We start from the raw sequence: 23232 nt of genomic DNA, 5'->3' as shown, positions 1-23232 counted from the left end.
TTTCAAAGAAACTTATGTAAATAAAAAAAGAACTAACCCTCCCTTTTACGAGAGAATCAGAAAATATCTCTCTCTCAATAATATTCAATTCCCAAAATTTTTTAATCAGACAAATACAGTTACTCCTCCGCCCTGGACCTTTCCTCCTGCAATATGTGATCTAACTCTCTCTAAATACAATAAGCTTGATACCCCTCATGCAACAATTAATCAATCTTTTCTCAACATACTTGCTTCTTTCCCAGATCATTGTTATATTTATACAGATTCATCTAAGACTGCTGATGGTGTGGGATCGGCAGTTGTAGATTCAAACACTATATTACAATTTAAATTATCTTCCACTTGCAGTATTTACTCTGGAGAACTATATTCAATTCTGCAAGCCCTCATTCACATTCGTACTCAAAAAATTCCAAAATCTGTCATAATTACCGACTCTCTCAGTGCATTACATACGATAGAACAGTTATATACAAGTAATCCTATAAGTATTTTAATAAAAGAACAATTACATTTACCGAAGAACACGATGCAGCAAGTAAGCTTTATATGGGTTCCATCACACATTGGACTTCAAGGAAACGAAAAAGCAGATTTCCATGCCAGAGAAGCAATACACAGTGCGTCTTCAGTGTTAGTGAACTTAGTGCCTGTTTCCGATTACAAACCATTCCTTAGAGAAAAAGTGTTAAACAAATGGGAAAACGAATGGAATCTTTCACAATCATCTCTACACACAATAAAGCCCTCAATTGAACCTTGGTGTGAGATAGACCTAAATCGCCAGCTGTTTGTGAAGCTAAATCGTTTACGCATAGGGCATAGCAGACTTACTCACAGCTACCTAATCTCCAAGTCAAATCGCCCTATTTGTGACCTGTGTAATTGCGACACCAATGTAACACATATATTAATAGAGTGTCCTAAATATCTTAATGAAAGACAAAAACACTCCATACCTCTCAATATAAAAGCAGCCTTAGGATCACACTGTAAGCTTACGCATTTGTTTAATTATTTGAAAGAAATTAATGTTTTAAACAAACTATAACCACTGTTAACATTTTATAAACCCCATTCTTAATTTGTAAATTATGATATTGTTACATAAATGTGAACTTATGTAATACCTAATCAAAATGCTATTAGATTTAAGTAACCATGTATCAATGACAGTACAGCTAATAACCCAAAGTGGTTGATGCTGATAACAATAAAAAAAAAAAACTGTTCGCATTCACAAGGTATTTTATAAATACAATTCTTTGTCCTTTCTTGTTCATTGTTAGGTTTAGTTTTAGATAGAATAGATCTCAATGTGTTGGTTGTTTTGAATGTTGTTGAAATGTTGAATTTATTTCCTATTGTTTTAAGTTTCTCGGATAGTCCTTTTATGTATGGTATTGATCATGGACCTATAAATAAAAAATCTTTATTTATACGTCCATGGTATTGATATTTTCCTCGTATTATTTCTTGTGAATGTTGTAGAATCCCGTTCTATGTTGTTCTGTTCCATTCGATCCAATCTTGACAATTCCTTATTTATAAACGATAAAGGATAATCATTTTTTAATAAAACAGATGTTAAGAATTGTTTTTCTTCTAAAAAGGAATTTTCGTTAGAACAAGTAATTTTGGCTCTATCATATAAGGCTTTTATGATTCCCTTTTTAACGTTGATGTTGTGATTTGATTTGTAATTGAGATATCTGTTGGTATGTGTTGGTTTTCTATACACTTGAGTCTCATATCCAGTATCCTTCTTTAAGACTAAAACATCGAGGAAAGGCAGGGTGTTATTATATTCCTTTTCCATTGTAAATTTTATTGTCTCTTCTTGATCGTTTATAATATTCAGGAATGTATCCAACAATTCTGATCTATGAGGCCATATTGAAAACACATCATCTACATATCTCCACCATACAGTGGGTTTTAAATTTTGTTTAGAAATGATATTAGTTTCGAAATCCTCCATAAATATATTAGCCAATAATGGAGATAAAGAGGAGCCCATTGCTAGACCAAAATTTTGTTTATAAAATTCATTATTTAGTTGAAAATAGGTATTATTAGTACATAATGTCAATAACTCCATTATAGCTGATACATTTAGTTTTGTCCTAGTTGTCAATGTATCATCATTCTCTAATTTCGTTTTGATTATGTTTAAAGTTTTATCTAATGGCACATTTGTAAATAAACTGTTTATGTCAAAACTTACTAAAATATTATTTGGATTAAACTCAATAGTTGATAATTTGTTTACAAAATGTTTTGTATTTTTTATAAATGTGTCATCATTATTAGCAAATGGTTTTATAATGTTTAATAAAAATTTTGATACTTCACTACAAGGAGAACTGATGGTACTACAAATGGGTCTAAGTGGTATGTTCGCTTTATGAATTTTCGGTACTCCATAAAAATGTGGTGACTTACTGTAATGAGGTGTAATTAATTTTCTTTGATAGTATGTTAGATCATTTTTAAATTTGAATAAAGTTCTATAGATTTTATTTTCCAGTGTTTTCGTTGGATCCTTCGTTAATTTGGTATAAGGTCCATTTGTAATTAGATCTGTAATTTTGTCCTCGTATTGTATTTTATCCATTATTACAGTTGCATTTCCTTTATCCGCTGGTAGGATCGTTATGGAGTCATCATTTTTTAAAGTTTTTAAAGCTTTAATTTCCTCTTTACTGATGTTCTGTTCAATTTGATTTGTCTTTTCCAATTCAAGTTTACATAGTACCCTATACTGTTCTTTTTCATGAGTTGGTAAACACTGTGATATTTTTTCCACTGAACTAATTATGTCTAATTTTGGAATAGATGGATGAGTAACAGCATAGTTTAAACCCTTTGACAATACCAAATTCTCCGTTGCATTTAACTGTCTATTTGATAGATTGACAACTGTCGCTAATATGTCATTATTTCTATTTAGGTTATCAAAAGTATGTATACTATTTTGTTCTAAAAGAATATTAAATTTATTTAAATGTATATTTCTTTGTTTCTGATATGAATTTTGATAAATTATGTGTAAACTAAAAATAATTCGATCAAAATCAGAATTTGATATCATTCCGAAAAGCAAATCTTTAATACTTACGATGTCTTGTTCAATAAAAAATAAATTTGACCTGTGAAATTGTAACCTTTCCCGGATCATTGACAAACTGGCTCTATGTAGAATATTTTGGAGTCTTCTGCTTGAGTATGCTGGCCGTAACCTCAAGCCCTTCGGTATTAAGTTGTTATCTCTACATCGTTTTAAGAATTTGATAGAATTTTGACAGTGTGCCAGTTTCTCGTAGAAGGTTTCCAATTTCCTAAAATTTTGACACACGCTAGGCCCATACCGGTTTCTTAATGTTGTTCTGAAGCTATTTTCTTGTGGCATTTTTACAATTTTAACTATTTAGAATGGGAAATAAGCCACAATATTATTAAAAAATGATTTTTATTATTAACGTTTCGACGCCCAAATCGGGTGCCGTTGTCAAAATACAAAATACTATTAATATAAACAAAAATGTTGTTGCTTAGTAAAAAAATTCTTCTAATAATTTATTTAATTTGACTCATTTATATCGGCAATTCAGATACATATGATACATTTTAAAGTAGAAGACTTTAAAATGATATTGCCAATATTTATGAGTTGCGTTCCTGGGACGACTTTACTGAAAGATAGTTCATTCGATTACATGAAATCAACCCCAACTCAAGAATATCCGTCACAAAAAAAAAATAATAAAAATTTATTATTTTTAAGTTAATAATAATAAGCGTCGAAACGTTAATAATAAAAATCATTTTTTAATAATATTGTGGCTTATTTCCCATTCTAAATAGTTAAAATTGTAAAAATGCCACAAGAAAATAGCTTTAGAACAACATTAAGAAACCGGTATGGGCCTAGTGTGTGTCAAAATTTTAGGAAATTGGAAACCTTCTACGAGAAACTGGCACACTGTCAAAATTCTATCAAATTCTTAAAACGATGTAGAGATAACAACTTAATACCGAAGAGCTTGAGGTTACGGCCAGCATACTCAAGCAGAAGACTCCAAAATATTCTACATAGAGCCAGTTTGTCAATGATCCGGGAAAGGTTACAATTTCACAGGTCAAATTTATTTTTTATTGAACAAGACATCGTAAGTATTAAAGATTTGCTTTTCGGAATGATATCAAATTCTGATTTTGATCGAATTATTTTTAGTTTACACATAATTTATCAAAATTCATATCAGAAACAAAGAAATATACATTTAAATAAATTTAATATTCTTTTAGAACAAAATAGTATACATACTTTTGATAACCTAAATAGAAATAATGACATATTAGCGACAGTTGTCAATCTATCAAATATACAGTTAAATGCAACGGAGAATTTGGTATTGTCAAAGGGTTTAAACTATGCTGTTACTCATCCATCTATTCCAAAATTAGACATAATTAGTTCAGTGGAAAAAATATCACAGTGTTTACCAACTCATGAAAAAGAACAGTATAGGGTACTATGTAAACTTGAATTGGAAAAGACAAATCAAATTGAACAGAACATCAGTAAAGAGGAAATTAAAGCTTTAAAAACTTTAAAAAATGATGACTCCATAACGATCCTACCAGCGGATAAAGGAAATGCAACTGTAATAATGGATAAAATACAATACGAGGACAAAATTACAGATCTAATTACAAATGGACCTTATACCAAATTAACGAAGGATCCAACGAAAACACTGGAAAATAAAATCTATAGAACTTTATTCAAATTTAAAAATGATCTAACATACTATCAAAGAAAATTAATTACACCTCATTACAGTAAGTCACCACATTTTTATGGAGTACCGAAAATTCATAAAGCGAACATACCACTTAGACCCATTTGTAGTACCATCAGTTCTCCTTGTAGTGAAGTATCAAAATTTTTATTAAACATTATAAAACCATTTGCTAATAATGATGACACATTTATAAAAAATACAAAACATTTTGTAAACAAATTATCAACTATTGAGTTTAATCCAAATAATATTTTAGTAAGTTTTGACATAAACAGTTTATTTACAAATGTGCCATTAGATAAAACTTTAAACATAATCAAAACGAAATTAGAGAATGATGATACATTGACAACTAGGACAAAACTAAATGTATCAGCTATAATGGAGTTATTGACATTATGTACTAATAATACCTATTTTCAACTAAATAATGAATTTTATAAACAAAATTTTGGTCTAGCAATGGGCTCCTCTTTATCTCCATTATTGGCTAATATATTTATGGAGGATTTCGAAACTAATATCATTTCTAAACAAAATTTAAAACCCACTGTATGGTGGAGATATGTAGATGATGTGTTTTCTCAGGGGATCTCAGATCAGATGCAAGAGATTGAAACAAATAATAGAGACAACAAAAAATTGTTTGAATATATAAAACAACAATATAATGGTAACAAAGTGACAAGCAAAATAAGCAAAAAAGATTGGGAAAATCACTTTAAAGATATAAATACAAGCAACCAAGCAATCGACACAGAAGAAGAAGATATAACAGATAACCGAGATGAAGAAGAAGATGCACCTACCTACCAAGAATTTATAGAAGTAGTAAAACAACTAAAATCTGACAAAACTCCAGGACCAGATGAGATTAACAATGAACTTATTGCAAATGGAGGAGATGACCTTCTAAACCGTATATATAAATTAATGGTCAGTATATGGGAAAAGGAATACATGCCTGAAGAATGGAAGAAAGGACTCATTATACCAGTTTTTAAAAAAGGAGACCCAACGCTTTGCAGCAATTATAGAGCAATTACGCTATTAAATACAACATATAAGATCATGACAACAATTATAAGAAATCGGCTAACCAGATACACAGAAAAAAACTTAGGACCATATCAACAGGGATTTAGAAAAGGGAGATCAACGATTGATGCAATCCACGTTTTAACGCAAACAATCGAAAAAAGTTACGAACATGTCATAGAATTGCACATATTGTTTATTGATTTCCAGCAGGCTTTCGACAGCATCTACAGAAAACAGCTATTAAAAGAAATGAAAAATATGAATATACCTGCAAAATTAATAAGATTGACCAGAATGACAATAATGGACACAACAGCAAAGGTCAAAACAGTGGATGGTGAAACGAAGAATATCAACATAGAACACGGGGTAAGACAAGGTGACAGCCTATCGACAACGCTCTTTAATATAGCCTTGGAGGGAGTAATTAAAAACACAGGACTAACAAAAAAGACAATAATCCAAAGTTCTACACAAATAATAGGGTATGCAGACGACCTAGGGTTGATAGCCCGTGACAAGAGAAGTCTAGAAGATGCACTGCTAACACTGACAAGAGAGGCAAAAATCAGGGGGTTAATAATTAATCAGAAAAAAACAAAATACTTAATAAGTACGAGAAATCAAGGCCAAGTAAATAGAATAAAAGAGATAAGAATAAGTGATAATGTATTCCAAAGGGTTGACTGCTTTAAATACTTAGGAGTGATAGTAGATGGTCAAAACAGAAGAAGCATAGAGATAAATGAAAGAGTTAAAGCAGGGAATAGGGCATTCTGGAAATACCACAAGTTACTTAAAGATAAAAACCTAAGCAAGAAAACAAAGACAAAGATATATAGAGCGGCAATTAGACCAGTCATCACTTATGGAGCAGAAGCAATGTGCCTTACAATAATAATAGAAAGAATAGAAATAATAGAAAGAAAAATTATTAGAAGAATACATGGCCCAATCAAAACAGATCAAGGAGAAATACGAATTCTGATGAATCACGAAATAAGAAATCTAATGGAAGGAGAAGATATAGTGAGATTCATTAAAGCACAAAGGCTAAAATGGTTTGGCCACATCCAACGAAGAGAAGCAGATGCACTAATTAGGCAGATAACAAATTGGACGCCAGTAATAAACAGACCTAGAGGAAGACCGAAAATAAGATGGGAAGACCAACTGCGAGAGGATATATCCAATATGGAAATTACAGGCTGGAGAGAAAAAATACAGAATAGGAAAGAATGGAAACAGATTACAGAAAAAGCAAAAAACACGAAAATCTATAAAGGATAATGAAGAGGAATTATGCGGACCAATCCACCGCATGAAATGGATTAAAAGAGCTCATGAACCTGAGCGACCTATACTCTATACTAGAGTGACCGGTCTATATATATTTATGGAGGATTTCGAAACTAATATCATTTCTAAACAAAATTTAAAACCCACTGTATGGTGGAGATATGTAGATGATGTGTTTTCAATATGGCCTCATAGATCAGAATTGTTGGATACATTCCTGAATATTATAAACGATCAAGAAGAGACAATAAAATTTACAATGGAAAAGGAATATAATAACACCCTGCCTTTCCTCGATGTTTTAGTCTTAAAGAAGGATACTGGATATGAGACTCAAGTGTATAGAAAACCAACACATACCAACAGATATCTCAATTACAAATCAAATCACAACATCAACGTTAAAAAGGGAATCATAAAATCCTTATATGATAGAGCCAAAATTACTTGTTCTAACGAAAATTCCTTTTTAGAAGAAAAACAATTCTTAACATCTGTTTTATTAAAAAATGATTATCCTTTATCGTTTATAAATAAGGAATTGTCAAGATTGGATCGAATGGAACAGAACAACATAGAACGGGATTCTACAACATTCACAAGAAATAATACGAGGAAAATATCAATACCATACATAAAAGGACTATCCGAGAAACTTAAAACAATAGGAAATAAATTCAACATTTCAACAACATTCAAAACAACCAACACATTGAGATCTATTCTATCTAAAACTAAACCTAACAATGAACAAGAAAGGACAAAGAATTGTATTTATAAAATACCTTGTGAATGCGAACAGTTTTATATAGGTGAAACATCAAGACCATTAAACGTTAGAATAAGTGAACATCAATCTTATATTAAAAATAGAGAATTTGATAGATCTCAAATATGTCAACACGCATGGGATAATGAACATAGAGTTCAATGGAGAGATTCAAGTATAGTCCTGAAAGAAACAGATAGTAAAAAGAGAAAAATCAAAGAAGCGGCTCTAATTATGCTAAACGAAACCAATTGTGTCGCAAATTCCTCGGTGGAATGCAGTAGGATGTGGATACCCATACTGAAAGAGGAAGTCAATAGAAAGAAAATACCACAATTAGTAAGCCAATAGTCGAGTTAGTACATATTTTATATTTTAGTATTACTTATATACCCATGTATTATTGATATTATTTATAATTTAAACAAAATTATAGTAAAGTCAGAATTTTTTTTTTGACGGATATTTTTGAGTTGGGGTTGATTTCATGTACTCGAATGAACTATCTTTCAGTAAAGTCGTCCCAGGAACGCAACTCATAAATATTGGCAATATCATTTTAAAGTCTTCTACTTTAAAATGTATCATATGTATCTGAATTGCCGATATAAATGAGTCAAATTAAATAAATTATTAGAAGAATTTTTTTACTAAGCAACAACATTTTTGTTTATATTAATAGTATTTTGTATTTTGACAACGGCACCCGATTTGGGCGTCGAAACGTTAATAATAAAAATCATTTTTTAATAATATTGTGGCTTATTTCCCATTCTAAATAGTTAAAATTGTAAAAATGCCACAAGAAAATAGCTTGAGAACAACAATATATATATATATATATATATATATATATATATATATATATATATATATATATATATATATATATGCTTTCTGTTGTTTTCCGGGTTTGACTCCGCGTTGAATAATTTTGGTTTTGAGAAAAACCATTATTTTGACGACGTTTCGGCAAGATCTCACTTGCCATTGTCAAGTCAGGTAGTTCCGCTTCTCGCTGCTGCTTGAAGTAGACTGAATTTTTATTCACGATACCGTAACTTATATAGTTGATCCTGATGTATTTGATTGACCTGCGCGTCTCTTGGATCTTGTGATTGGTCCAGTATATGATGGGGGATCTGGAAGGGTGACACGCGTAGATGTCGCTGCTTGATTTATTTTGGTCTTTTTCTTTAGTACCGTTTTCCATGTTGTAGGAAGCCGTTGCGCATCATCTCTTTGGTTTAGACCGTTAGAATTTCTTTCGATTTCTATCGATTCTCTGATTTCACGTTTTCTTATTATTTCTATGTTAGCTAACATCGTTGTTTGGTTCAGGTTTATTGTATGTCCTGTATTTGCGACATCTTGTGCAAGGGATGACGTGGTTTCTCGCCTTTCGATGGCATTTCGGTGTTCTTCTCGGCTTACATGGATTCTTCGGTTGGTCTGTCCAATGTACGACTTTCCACAATCCCCACACGGAATCTCGTATACTCCTTGACTTTCTAACGATATTTTGGTTTTTGGTGTTGGTAGAATAGTTGAGATCTTGAGTAGTAAAAAGAGAAAAATCAAAGAAGCGGCTCTAATTATGCTAAACGAAACCAATTGTGTCGCAAATTCCTCGGTGGAATGCAGTAGGATGTGGATACCCATACTGAAAGAGGAAGTCAATAGAAAGAAAATACCACAATTAGTAAGCCAATAGTCGAGTTAGTACATATTTTATATTTTAGTATTACTTATATACCCATGTATTATTGATATTATTTATAATTTAAACAAAATTATAGTAAAGTCAGAATTTTTTTTTTGTGACGGATATTTTTGAGTTGGGGTTGATTTCATGTACTCGAATGAACTATCTTTCAGTAAAGTCGTCCCAGGAACGCAACTCATAAATATTGGCAATATCATTTTAAAGTCTTCTACTTTAAAATGTATCATATGTATCTGAATTGCCGATATAAATGAGTCAAATTAAATAAATTATTAGAAGAATTTTTTTACTAAGCAACAACATTTTTGTTTATATTAATAGTATTTTGTATTTTGACAACGGCACCCGATTTGGGCGTCGAAACGTTAATAATAAAAATCATTTTTTAATAATATTGTGGCTTATTTCCCATTCTAAATAGTTAAAATTGTAAAAATGCCACAAGAAAATAGCTTGAGAACAACAATATATATATATATATATATATATATATATATATATATATATATATATATATATATATATATATATATATGCTTTCTGTTGTTTTCCGGGTTTGACTCCGCGTTGAATAATTTTGGTTTTGAGAAAAACCATTATTTTGACGACGTTTCGGCAAGATCTCACTTGCCATTGTCAAGTCAGGTAGTTCCGCTTCTCGCTGCTGCTTGAAGTAGACTGAATTTTTATTCACGATACCGTAACTTATATAGTTGATCCTGATGTATTTGATTGACCTGCGCGTCTCTTGGATCTTGTGATTGGTCCAGTATATGATGGGGGGTCTGGAAGGGTGACACGCGTAGATGTCGCTGCTTGATTTATTTTGGTCTTTTTCTTTAGTACCGTTTTCCATGTTGTAGGAAGCCGTTGCGCATCATCTCTTTGGTTTAGACCGTTAGAATTTCTTTCGATTTCTATCGATTCTCTGATTTCACGTTTTCTTTTTATTTCTATGTTAGCTAACATCGTTGTTTGGTTCAGGTTTATTGTATGTCCTGTATTTGCGACATCTTGTGCAAGGGATGACGTGGTTTCTCGCCTTTCGATGGCATTTCGGTGTTCTTCTCGGCTTACATGGATTCTTCGGTTGGTCTGTCCAATGTACGACTTTCCACAATCCCCACACGGAATCTCGTATACTCCTTGACTTTCTAACGATATTTTGGTTTTTGGTGTTGGTAGAATAGTTGAGATCTTTCTGTCGGTGTTAAATATTGTTTCTATGTTATGTTTTCTCAGCACTCTTCCTATTTTCTCTGTTGTACCCTTCACATATGGTACCCAGAATGGTTTTGCCGATCGGTTTTTCGTCTTCTGTTGGGTCCTTCATTTTTCTTCGGGCATTTTGAGCTTTTTCGATGGTGTATGTTGAGAAGCCGTTTTCTCATAACGCTGTTTTCACATTATGCATTTCTCATTTTGATGTTCTTGGTCTGTCAGTCTTTCAGATCTTGTAATCAAGGTCTTGATGACTGAATGTAATTGTGCAGGATGGTGGTGTGAAGCAGTATTTAGATATCTATCGGTATGTGTCGGTTTCCGATACACTGTATGGCCTGTGTGTCCGTCTTGTTTCTTTATTATTAACACATCTAAGAATGGTATTTGGTCGTTTTCTTCCAGCTCCATAGTAAACTGAATTTTATGGTGGATATTGTTGATGTGTTCTAAAAATGCCTTTAGTTTTTCTTCTCCGTGGGTCCAGATGATAAAAGTGTCATCCACGTATCTAAGCCAAAGTTTAGGTTTGTATTCAGCTGTTTCTATTGCCCGCTGTTCTATTTCCTTCATAAACAAGTTCGCTATTACTGGTGACAGTGGGGAACCCATCGGTGCTCCCTCAACTTGTTTATATCTTTGTTCTTTATAGATGAAATATGTGTTATTCAAACAGTGTTTGGTTAGGTTTAGAGTATCCGGTGATATTGGATACTTTTTGCTTATGATGTCCAGTGATTCATCTATAGGAACATTCGTGAAAAGTGAGACTACATCGAAGCTGACTAGTAAATGTCCCGGCTCAAGAGTCACACCTTTTATACGCTAGATGAAGTGGCTCGCGTTCTTGGGTTCCCCACTGTCACCAGTAATAGCGAACTTGTTTATGAAGGAAATAGAACAGCGGGCAATAGAAACAGCTGAATACAAACCTAAACTTTGGCTTAGATACGTGGATGACACTTTTATCATCTGGACCCACGGAGAAGAAAAACTAAAGGCATTTTTAGAACACATCAACAATATCCACCATAAAATTCAGTTTACTATGGAACTGGAAGAAAACGATCAAATACCATTCTTAGATGTGTTAATAATAAAGAAACAAGGCGCACACATCGGCCATACAGTGTATCGGAAACCGACACATACCGATAGATATTTAAATGCTGCTTCACACCACCATCCTGCACAATTACATTCAGTCATCAAGACCTTGATTACAAGATCTGAAAGACTGACAGACCAAGAACATCAAAATGAAGAAATGCATAATGTGAAAACAGCGTTATGAGAAAACGGCTTCTCAACATACACCATCGAAAAAGCTCAAAATGCTCGAAGAAGAATGAAGGATCCAACAGAAGACGAAAAACCGATCGGCAAAACCATTCTGGGTACCATATGTGAAGGGTACAACAGAGAAAATAGGAAGAGTGCTGAGAAAACATAACATAGAAACAATATTTAACACCGACAGAAAGATCTCAACTATTCTACCAACACCAAAAACCAAAATATCGTTAGAAAGTCAAGGAGTATACGAGATTCCGTGTGGGGATTGTGGAAAGTCGTACATTGGACAGACCAACCGAAGAATCCATGTAAGACGAGAAGAACACCGAAATGCCATCGAAAGGCGAGAAACCACGTCATCCCTTGCACAAGATGTCGCAAATACAGGACATACAATAAACCTGAACCAAACAACGATGTTAGCTAACATAGAAATAAAAAGAAAACGTGAAATCAGAGAATCGATAGAAATCGAAAGAAATCCTAACGGTCTAAACCAAAGAGATGATGCGCAACGGCTTCCTACAACATGGAAAACGGTACTAAAGAAAAAGACCAAAATAAATCAAGCAGCGACATCTACGCGTGTCACCTTTCCAGACCCCCCAACATATACTGGACCGATCACAAGATCCAAGAGACGCGCAGGTCAATCAAATACATCAGGATCAACTATATAAGTTACGGTATCGTGAATAAAAATTCAGTCTACTTCAAGCAGCAGCGAGAAGCGGAACTACCTGACTTGACAATGGCAAGTGAGATCTTGCCGAAACGTCGTCAAAATAATGGTTTTTCTCAAAACCAAAATTATTCAACGCGGAGTCAAACCCGGAAAACAACAGAAAGCACATATAGCTCCCGCGGAAACTATAGTAACCAAGAGTAAATAATCAATTGAACAAACTTATCTTTCACAGTCCCTATTTAAAAATGTTGAAGTCCATAGGAAAGTCCCTTTTGGCACGGCAAAAACTCGTGGGCTGCTGTGGTGATAAATCCAATCATGGTTAAAAATGCTGGTTGTAGTACAATCAGGTATGGTGTATTAGGTATCCATCAAAAACAGCCAACTCTATGGATAAAGAGTGGCTAGCAATCTAACAGGTACATCATTAGGTGAGGTAAAGTTATGCAAAGTTACTAAGTGACTAAATAACTAAGTGACGGAATCTAAAAGAAATTTTATCAAATTTAATTACATTCTTTATAACAGTATGTGTATACAGCACATGGTCACTGTACTGGAACCAAAACAAAAACATTAGGTTAGGTATACATGTGACATGTCAAAACTTTCTGAATCTACCTTCAATGAAGTCATGAGAGGCTTGCGCGAAGAATGAAAATGCGTAGAATACAGTAAGCTGTTTAATATTTGTGGAAACTTTTTATATAAAAAAAACATTAAGGCAAAAAGCCTAATGATAAGGCATAAGGTACATTGGAATTTAGGTTTAGACAATAAAGAACTTGACCTTCTGTTCTTTTGCAAATGTTTAAAGGATAATATGAGCTATAATTTGGAATTTAAATTATTAGTCAAAATTAATAACCACAGATAACGGACGGAATATGTACAATGAGGTATTGGATTTCACAACGAAGGAATGAGAGATATATAAATGTATTATGTACTTACTGAAACGATTAGCACGTCGCACTGCCGGCAAATATAATTCTTTTATATGAACAAGTCCCCAGATATATTTAAGTTTGATTTACTAGTTTTCCCACATGTATTCGGCTGATGTTCGATTTCCTTTTAGTTAGATTTATTTCATTTTCAATCTAGTTTCAATTCCGTCACAAATACTGGCGACGTGATACTTGCGAAAGAGTGTGACCAACTGCCGTAGTAGATAGTAGATTTCGCCCGCTGCGCTCAACGCCGTTGACCTCAGCGTCCCCTCTCTGACAGTTCCACAGCGCGCTATAGGCGGAACGAAACCCAAATTCCTGAAGGGTAACGGTTAACCGTTACACTATAACCGGGATATTCTAATAACCGATCATTGGTTGCTATTAGAAACGTTTCGGTACCTCAAATTTCTATTCCTTAAGCCGGGATATTCCTTTAAGAGGTATTCTAATAAGCGGGTATGACTGTAAATGGTACTCTTGCTTTAAGTCGGTAGGACACACCGTTTGCCAGAAAAATCGATATGAAAATGTTTCGTCTCTTGAATTTGAAAAAAAAAATTCAAAAAACGGTGTATTTTACCAACATAAAGCAAGAGTAACTTCTAGTACTAGAATACCACATAATTTAATAATCTGTGTCAAAAACGCTTAAGAATTAAAGATAAAAAAGTTATGCGATAAAATAACCGTTAACCTACCCAAAGCCGACGCATATGACCGGTACTAGAAATTTGCAATTAATGAAATCGATTCATCTCTGGAATATAATTAAACGTACAAGTTTTCGTTTTTCTAAATAGTTTTTTTAAATTTTTTTTTTTTTTTAATTCAAAAAGCGAAATATTTTCACATTGATTTTTCTAGAAAACGGTGTATCCTATCGACTTAAAGCAAGAGTACCTTTTAGTACTAGAATACCTCAGAATTGAATAATCCAGAGTCAAAAATGCCTAAAAATTAAAAACAAAAAAGTTACGCGATAAAGTAACCGTTGCCCTACCCAAAACGGACGCCTATGACCTATACTAGAAATTCGCAATGGATGGAATCGATTTATCTCTGGAAGATAAATACGCATACCAATTTTTGTTTTTCTAAATAGAAGCGTTCCGGGGGTATTTAAGAAAAACTAATTACCAGACGCCAACTTTAAATAGCTCTAGCTCCCTTAGGAAGCATTTTCGTACCAGGTGAATTGGGTTAAATTGTCTTAAAATTATCTGAGGAATCTCCTCTTTTCGTTTGTCGGTAGAGTTTCTGGACACCCTGTATTGTCTGTCCTAAATCACTTATACTATGATCCTGGCTGTAGAAGCGATGTGGCAACTGTGTGGTTGGTTTTCTTGAAGGCAACGGAGAGGTCGCGTCTTCTTCGTAGTTGAGTGAACTGGTGAGTAACGTAAGATGCCTTGGCGGAATCTTTGAGGGTGCAACAGAAAGAGAGCTGTTGCGTCGATTTACTTAACTTCCTTGTCCCTGGTGGAGCTATTGACACAGAGCGAAGTTTTCACTTTTACGTGGATTCACACTGTTTATCCTTGACGGATTCACTTGTTACACAGGGTCCAACATGATGTTGGCTGAGTCTGGGCTGAGAACACATTTGAGTGGCGTAAAATTCCTTGACTGAGTTTTTGAGGGGGCAACAAGCGTGTTGCATCGACCTCGTACTGAAGCACGTTTGACACTGAGCTTAAAAGGGCGAATTGCCCTGGTACTTGGAGGGTGAAGCGGGTGGTACCGGGATAGAAAGAATATCGTTTTAAAAAAACACGTTTTTTAGGCACATCACATTAAAACTAAACAGTTGTCCTTTGTACATATTTACAGCGTTGGCACTGTTGCATTTCAAAGAATTAAAAATATTTTAAAATAATTTACATGTATTCGAACAACAGTTTTTGCTAACAATTTTAAAGACTCGCTTGGATCGACATGAAATTTGGCATACACATAGTTAACTTGTCAAAGAAAAAGAAAAACAGTGATATTGTGCCGATGTGTGCTTTTGCTCTGGTGTGACTTTTACCCCTTCTCGGGGATGAAAAAATACGTCCAAAATAAGTCCGGAAGTGGATAAACTGACTAATTCTCAGCAACTATAGCGTTTTTTACTAAGTCAATACTTTTCGAGTTATTTGCGAGTGAATATTTTCATTTTTTAACAAAAAACCACGTTTTTAGACGGTTTTTCGCAAATGACTCAAAAAGTAATTATTTTATCGAAAAAACATTCTTGGCAAAAATATAGCTCTTAAAAAGTGGAAAAAAATAGTGTATGCATGATGTATCTAGACCCAGTGGGATCAGAGCTGTAGCTAATGAAATTTCTATGTGGAATATTAAATACAATTTCTATGTGGGAGAAGCCACAATACCACCAAGTGTCAGGATAAACGAGCATGTAATATACCTCAAAAAGAGAGACTTCTGGGTTAATGAGCACAGAGTGCAATGGAAAGATGCATTAATAATCATGAAATAAACAGACATGAAAAAGGAAAATCAAAGTAGCTTTCATCCCTTAATGAAGAAAAATATGTAGCAAACCGATCAGCAGAATGTAGCAGGCTTTGATTGCCAATACGAAAAGAATAAGTCAACAACAAGAAATAATAGGATTAATAGAAAGGATGAGACATATCATCTCTCTTGAACCTTCTTTTTCATAGGAAGGACATGGCCAAATAAGCAAAGACCCATTCAGGGCTATGATGGCAAAACAAGAAGAAAGAGACATATCATCTACAATTATACATATACAATACACAAACAAAGAATACATACAAAAGCACACAAAATAATCAGAATTTGATATTCGGAGGGCAAAAACACCACCCTCGAGATTTTTTAAACTAAAGACATGGCTATTGTCTACAAAATCGAGACACAAGTATCGTCAATTTTTGAAAAATATAACCCGTTTAACAACTTATTGGTTATACTTTTCGCAAAATTTTTAAAACAATCTTTTTTAAAACCGATTTTCGGAGTGAAAACCCAATCCTCAAACAGCAGTTAAAAATGTGTCATTACAATAATTAAGTGTGGCTTAATCCCTTATAAACATAATTCTAGGCTTGTTCAATTCAAACGTATCTTTGCTTCAGAAAAAATTTATCGGTAAATATATCTACAAATAATTACTACATACTATATTTAAGGCACATATTCCATTGTTCCACTAACTGTCGCATACCCTGTTTAAAGAATTTTTGTGGCTGTAGGTCGAAGAACTCTTTAACGGCATTTTGTATCTCTTCTTCCATCTGAAAACGATTACTTTTTAACGCCATTTTCAGTGGCCAAAAGATGTGAAAAACGTAGAGCGATAAATTGAAACTATAACGTGGATACTCTAATATTTCGTTCGTTGCAGATTTTTTCACTTCTGCGGCGACATAAAGCAAAGCGTTGTCGTGCAGAAGAATGACATGCTTTTCTGGACGTTTTGGTCATATTGCTGGATAATCATTGTTTGAAGTTTCTACATTATATCTAATTTGGTATCATCACTTATTGTATCGGCAGTTGCTTTTTTATCTGTCTTATATCCAAGCTCGCGAAACTGTTTTTCTATTTTACCCATTGTCCTTTATGATATAGGCGGTAAATTTGGTTTTTACGAAATAAGCAAGCAGCTTCTATTTATATTCGTAAATTGTCACCTGAACCAATCATCTGTAAAATTGTTATTTTGTGCATTGAGAGTGTTAACAACTACTATTGTCAACACTGAGAGCTACTGTCATGCAATAAGAAAAATATTTAGTAAGACCAGGGCTTTAAACCAAAGTAAACAAAACAGTTTATAGTTTCTATTTTCTATCAAATGAATAATTTTCTTTTCTTAATTTCTAAATCTGAAAATATTTTGTATTTCGGATAAACAGTAGTTAAACCAGTTTATTTGTTATATTTTTTAGCTCCTTTGCTTCGAACATTACCACAGCACATATTACAAAATATGAATCTGCCAACGGCTCGCAGTTCAAGCGGTTTATCAATCCGTCAAAGACCAATCCCATCTAGAGGAGGTCAGCTTCAAGTTGCAGGGGTAGTTGTTGGTTCATGGGGTGCTAACTATGGGTACCAAGGTGGAGTTAGGCAAATGGTGCCTTCGGGATACACACAGAAAGGTAGAGGTCGTGGCGGAGGTAATAATTCTGGATGTGCTAGTGGTGGAGGATATCAGAGCTCGTATGGAAGAGGCAGGGGACCAAATCGTAGACCAGGAATGCCGACCTTCCTTACGAATAATAGAAAGAATCAGGTAAAACAGATATAAAATGCATGTGCAATCTACACCCCAAATTGCCCTTAGAAAAATATTATTTGATAAATATTGTAATAAAAATAATTATTATAAAAAACTATCCGATTTATTATAAATACATTTATTAAAAATATTTCTTTTCCTGCATGAAATTAATTAATCTCACTAAAGTAAAACCATATGATCAGCTAACCAATATTCTCAAGCACGAAAACAACTGCGTCAAACATTCATGTTACAATTTTTATTGGGAATTAACCACAGTTTTAGTTTAAAATATTTATTTTGATGTTTCAATTTTCAATTGTTGAACAATTATAACCGATGACAAAGATATAATGGAAAGGTTGAGAGAACATTTCGAACAACTGTTGAACGAAGAGCAAGTAAAAGTAAAGGAAAATTAAAATAACGCAATTGGCGGAGTAGAGGCAAACACGGTCGAAACAGAAGCTATATAGGAAGAACTAGAGAAAGCAATAGGAAAGATATAAAGACTGGAAAAGCTCCTGGGAACGATAAAGTTACTCTACAGATGTTGAAATATATCGGAGAAAGGCAAAGAAAAGATTATTATACATCCTTAATCTAATATGAAAGAACAAATACTGCCTAGAGAATTGTAAAATGCAATTAATTGTACCAGTGCACAAGAACGGAAACCCAAGAGACTGCCAGAACTCTAGAGGCATATTCCTATTGTGTAGCAGCAAAACTATATGGAATAAGAAGGATATTAGAAAGAAAAACCAGGATCGAAATAACTTTTGTGGACATGGAAAAAGCATTTGATTCAGTCGAAAGGAAAACTATATTATGGGAGAGCCTGAAAAAAACCAAGTAAACGAAGACCTGATAGATGCAACAAAAAAATCATAGCAAAAGAAATGGCTTCACACTAATTGGTTTTATCGTAACTTGGACGACCAGTTCAGGGCTCTACAATTTCATCTTCAAGACCCTGATAAAAGGTTACTTAACCGATACTGCACAGGCAATTATACAGGGTGTCCCAGACTAATTTAGCTACGCTATATCTCTTAAACGAATAGAGATTTTCGAATGGGACAAAAAGTGATATATTCTACTTGTAATACACTTTAATATGGCGTAGAAAAAAATCATCCCCTAAATATTCATCCCTTAGTTACAACCCCTAACTTTAATTTTTTAAATAGCACCCTGTATATTTTTTTATAGTTTTGGATGTGGTCTTCTATCGTCTATTCAACACATTTTTTGAAAATAAAACCGGTTAGTAAATAACCAAGAAAATATCAGCTTAGTTTTGTTAATTATGTGTCCCAGACTAATTTATCCTGGCTATATTTCTTAAACGAATAGAGATTTTCGAATGAGACAAAAATTGATCTATTCCATTTGTAATACACTTTCATATGGCGTAGAAAAAAGTCATCCCCTAAATATTCATCCCTAACTTACAGGGTGCTATTTAAAAAAATAAAATTAGGGGTTGTAACTAATTGATGAATATTTAGGGGATAATTTTTTTTCTACGCCATATTAAAGTGTATTACAAATGTAATAGAACAGTTTTTATCCCATTCGAAAATCTCTATTCGTTTAAGAAATATAGCCTGGATAAATTAGTCTGGGACACATAATTAACAAAACTAAGCTGATATTTTCTTAGTTATTTACGAACTGATTTTATTTTCAAAAATGTGTTGAATAGGCGATAGAAGACCACATCCAAAACTATAAAAAATATACAGGGTGCTATTAAAAAAATTAAAGTTAGGGGTTGTAACTAAGGGATGAATATTTAGGGGATGATTTTTTTTCTACGCCGTATTAAAGTGTATTACAAGTAGAATAGACTACTTTTTGTCCCATTCGAAAATCTCTATTCGTTTAAGAGATATAGCGTGGCTAAATTAGTCTGGGACACCCTGTATATATTTTTTGTTTCTGTGTATGCTACAGCTTTAATCGCTTTACATTGCTTTTTTGTTACTAATTTATTTTTTCACGTTATTTAATAATATTTTTCCTTGTAGGGAAACAAAAAACGTAATACTAACAAACCTAACAAAGGGCAAAAACAGCAGGGCGTCGCTTTAACTGTCAAAACTGATGGAGGGTATGTACACTTTTGTAGTAGATTAAAAAAATTTAGTAGTATGTACACTTCTAGTAGCAATAATAATGTTTCATACACAATTAGTATAGTTGCATTAACCTTATCTGCTGGTGGGATGATTATAAATTCATCATTTTTTAAAGATCTTACAGATGTTGACCTCTTTGTTTATATTCTGTTTATTTTTATTCATGACTTAACGATTGATATACGTTTTCGAACTTGACTTTTAATAGGACTATACATTTACATCAGCGCATAGCGTGGTCAGCGCATAATGGCGCAGATACAACATACAGTTGTTCCAACAGAGCTTTGCACATGCATGAAATTATTCACGAATTACTTTTTATACTAGGTCCCTTTCGTACTCACAGAAACTAGTATCGCAAAATTAAGCCGCTTGTCCATAGAAACCACAATAAGTTAAACAAGGATAAGCGATACGGCATGTCTTTGATTCATTATTTGCTGAGAATTTTGAGTTAATTATTTTCAGTGACATTGGCACATTTGTTGTGTTTAAAAATGGGTTTTTATATTATTTAAACTTTTCGTCATTGTTTGTGCATTTTATTGTAATTTTTATTTTCAAACATAATAATTGTTAGAACAACTGTTGCTCTCTTATTTGATTATTTACGGTAATTATTTATTTTTAAGCTAAAGTCGTGGTCTCACTATCAAATAATTTGATCAAACATTTTGAGCAAACTGAGGAAGTGACGTAACAATTGAAGTCTGTTCAAATTCTAAAAATCAGTGGTATAGAAAAAATAGAATAGAATTATGCTTTATTGTCATGGAAAATTTAACAATTTTATAGACAAAGCTTACAAGAGTCATAAATAAAAACAATAACAATAACGGTTCCAGGAGGTACGTAGTATAATTGGTCCAAAAAAAGGCCTAACCCCGTCATCCAAAATAAAAGTTTTCCTTCAACACCAAATTGTTTTATATGGTCCACATATTGTTCTGTCAAAAGTTACACCATTCTGAGCGTCGGGTTTGGGGAGGAGGAAGAGCGGAGAAGTCGGTAAATTAGTAGTTTTTTACGTTTTTCATCAATATTTCTAAACCTAAGCGGTTTAGCGTGAACAATGTTTTATACAAAAATGTTCTACATTAATTTTTTTTTATTTATTTAATGCTCCACTCGGAGTAACATTACAATCTGTTCACTATTGGAACAATGAGTAACTTAATTCTAAACTAACTACATTTTTCTAAGCTAAAGTCTTACTCATCAGTATTTCTTTAGGTTATATTAGCATATCGCCTATTTACACTTCAATTAATGTGTACACTATCGCACTATGCGCACTACACTAGCTCATATGGTTTAGTACCGCATTATGTGCGCATACATTAAATTTTAAACGAAAAAGGCACGATGCATAATCTTTCTAAAACGAACGGTTCCAAAGTTACGGAGGATGTACATATATACATTAAACATTTATAAACAAGCGGTAAAATATTTGTAGTTCATTAATTTTTCTTTTATCACTTAGTAACACTCTTTTGGCACGTAATCCAATATGTCTGACTTGACTGATGTTTAATAATGATTGTTAATGTTAAAGATAAAAAAGATCAAGGCAGGTTATGTTTATATTTGATTCAGAGTTGGACCACCATCTCCATATAGCTATTTCAGCATCCTTATGCCTCATCGGTGAAGCTCAGAAGTCTCAACTCTGAAGGAAATACAAACAATTCTGCCAATTTAAGGCAAACCATCGCAATGCAATTAACCCACCTCTGAGACGCAATTCAGCGACATCTCTCGTATTACGAGGAAAATAACGAAAAGCACCAGATGCAAAGTTTACTACCTTTTAAACAATTAGAATAATTGAAATAAAAATATAATAAACAATATTTTAAATCCAAGACTTTTCGTTAATAAACTGCTTTCTGGCTGCATCCCATATCTCCGGATTTTACAATATATAATCACAAGAGACGACGAAAGTAGGAGAAAGCAAATAGAGGACGCTTAGGCCACGCATTTACCTTCCCTTCGTCAAGGAAAAGGACCGAAAGACAGTTTCTAAATACTCAAACTGAGTAAAAATGAAAAAGATAAAAAAGATCAAGGCAAGTTTTGTTTATATTTGATTCAGAGTTGGACCACCATCTCCATATAGCTATTTCAGCATCCTTATGCCTCATCGGTGAAGCTCAGAAGTCTCAACTCTGAAGGAAATACAAACAATTCTGCCAATTTAAGGCAAACCATCGCAATGCAATGAACCCACCTCTGAGACACAATTCAGCGACATCTCTCGTATTACGAGGAAAACAACGAAAAGCTACAGATGCAAAGTTTACTACCTTTTAAACAATTAGAATAATTGAAATAAAAATATAATAAACAATATTTCAAATCCAAGACTTTTCGTTAATAAACTGCTTTCTGGCTGCATCCCATATCTCCGGATTTTACAATATATAATCACAAGAGACGACGAAAGTAGGAGAAAGCAAATAGAGGACGCTTAGGCCACGCATTTACCTTCCCTTCGTCAAGGAAAAGGACCGAAAGACAGTTTCTAAATACTCAAACTGAGTAAAAATGAAAAAGATAAAAAAGATCAAGGCAAGTTTTGTTTATATTTGATTCAGAGTTGGACCACCATCTCCATATAGCTATTTCAGCATCCTTATGCCTCATCGGTGAAGCTCAGAAGTCTCAACTCTGAAGGAAATACAAACAATTCTGCCAATTTAAGGCAAACCATCGCAATGCAATGAACCCACCTCTGAGACACAATTCAGCGACATCTCTCGTATTACGAGGAAAACAACGAAAAGCCCCAGATGCAAAGTTTACTACCTTTTAAACAATTAGAATAATTGAAATAAAAATATAATAAACAATATTTTAAATCCAAGACTTTTCGTTAATAAACTGCTTTCTGGCTGCATCCCATATCTCCGGATTTTACAATATATAATCACAAGAGACGACGAAAGTAGGAGAAAGCAAATAGAGGATGCTTAGGCCACGCATTTACCTTCCCTTCGTCAAGG

General features: G+C 33.4%; 1 protein-coding gene across 1 annotated transcript in view; it reads left to right on the top strand.

Moving 5' to 3' along the window:
- LOC126884376 (constitutive coactivator of PPAR-gamma-like protein 1 homolog) overlaps positions 1–23232 on the top strand; it is a 336683-nt gene that overhangs the window by 292116 nt on the left and 21335 nt on the right. Inside the window, exons 12-13 of the mRNA XM_050650301.1 lie at positions 17737–18083; positions 20108–20190. Coding sequence (XP_050506258.1) covers positions 17737–18083; positions 20108–20190 — 430 coding nt within the window. The remainder of the gene's footprint in view (positions 1–17736; positions 18084–20107; positions 20191–23232) is intronic.

This window comes from Diabrotica virgifera, chromosome 5, assembly GCF_917563875.1.
Source record: "Diabrotica virgifera virgifera chromosome 5, PGI_DIABVI_V3a".
In the NCBI taxonomy this organism is placed as follows: domain Eukaryota; kingdom Metazoa; phylum Arthropoda; class Insecta; order Coleoptera; family Chrysomelidae; genus Diabrotica; species Diabrotica virgifera.
Note: the sequence above shows the minus strand (reverse complement) of the source record. Positions and strands in the feature narration are given on the sequence as shown.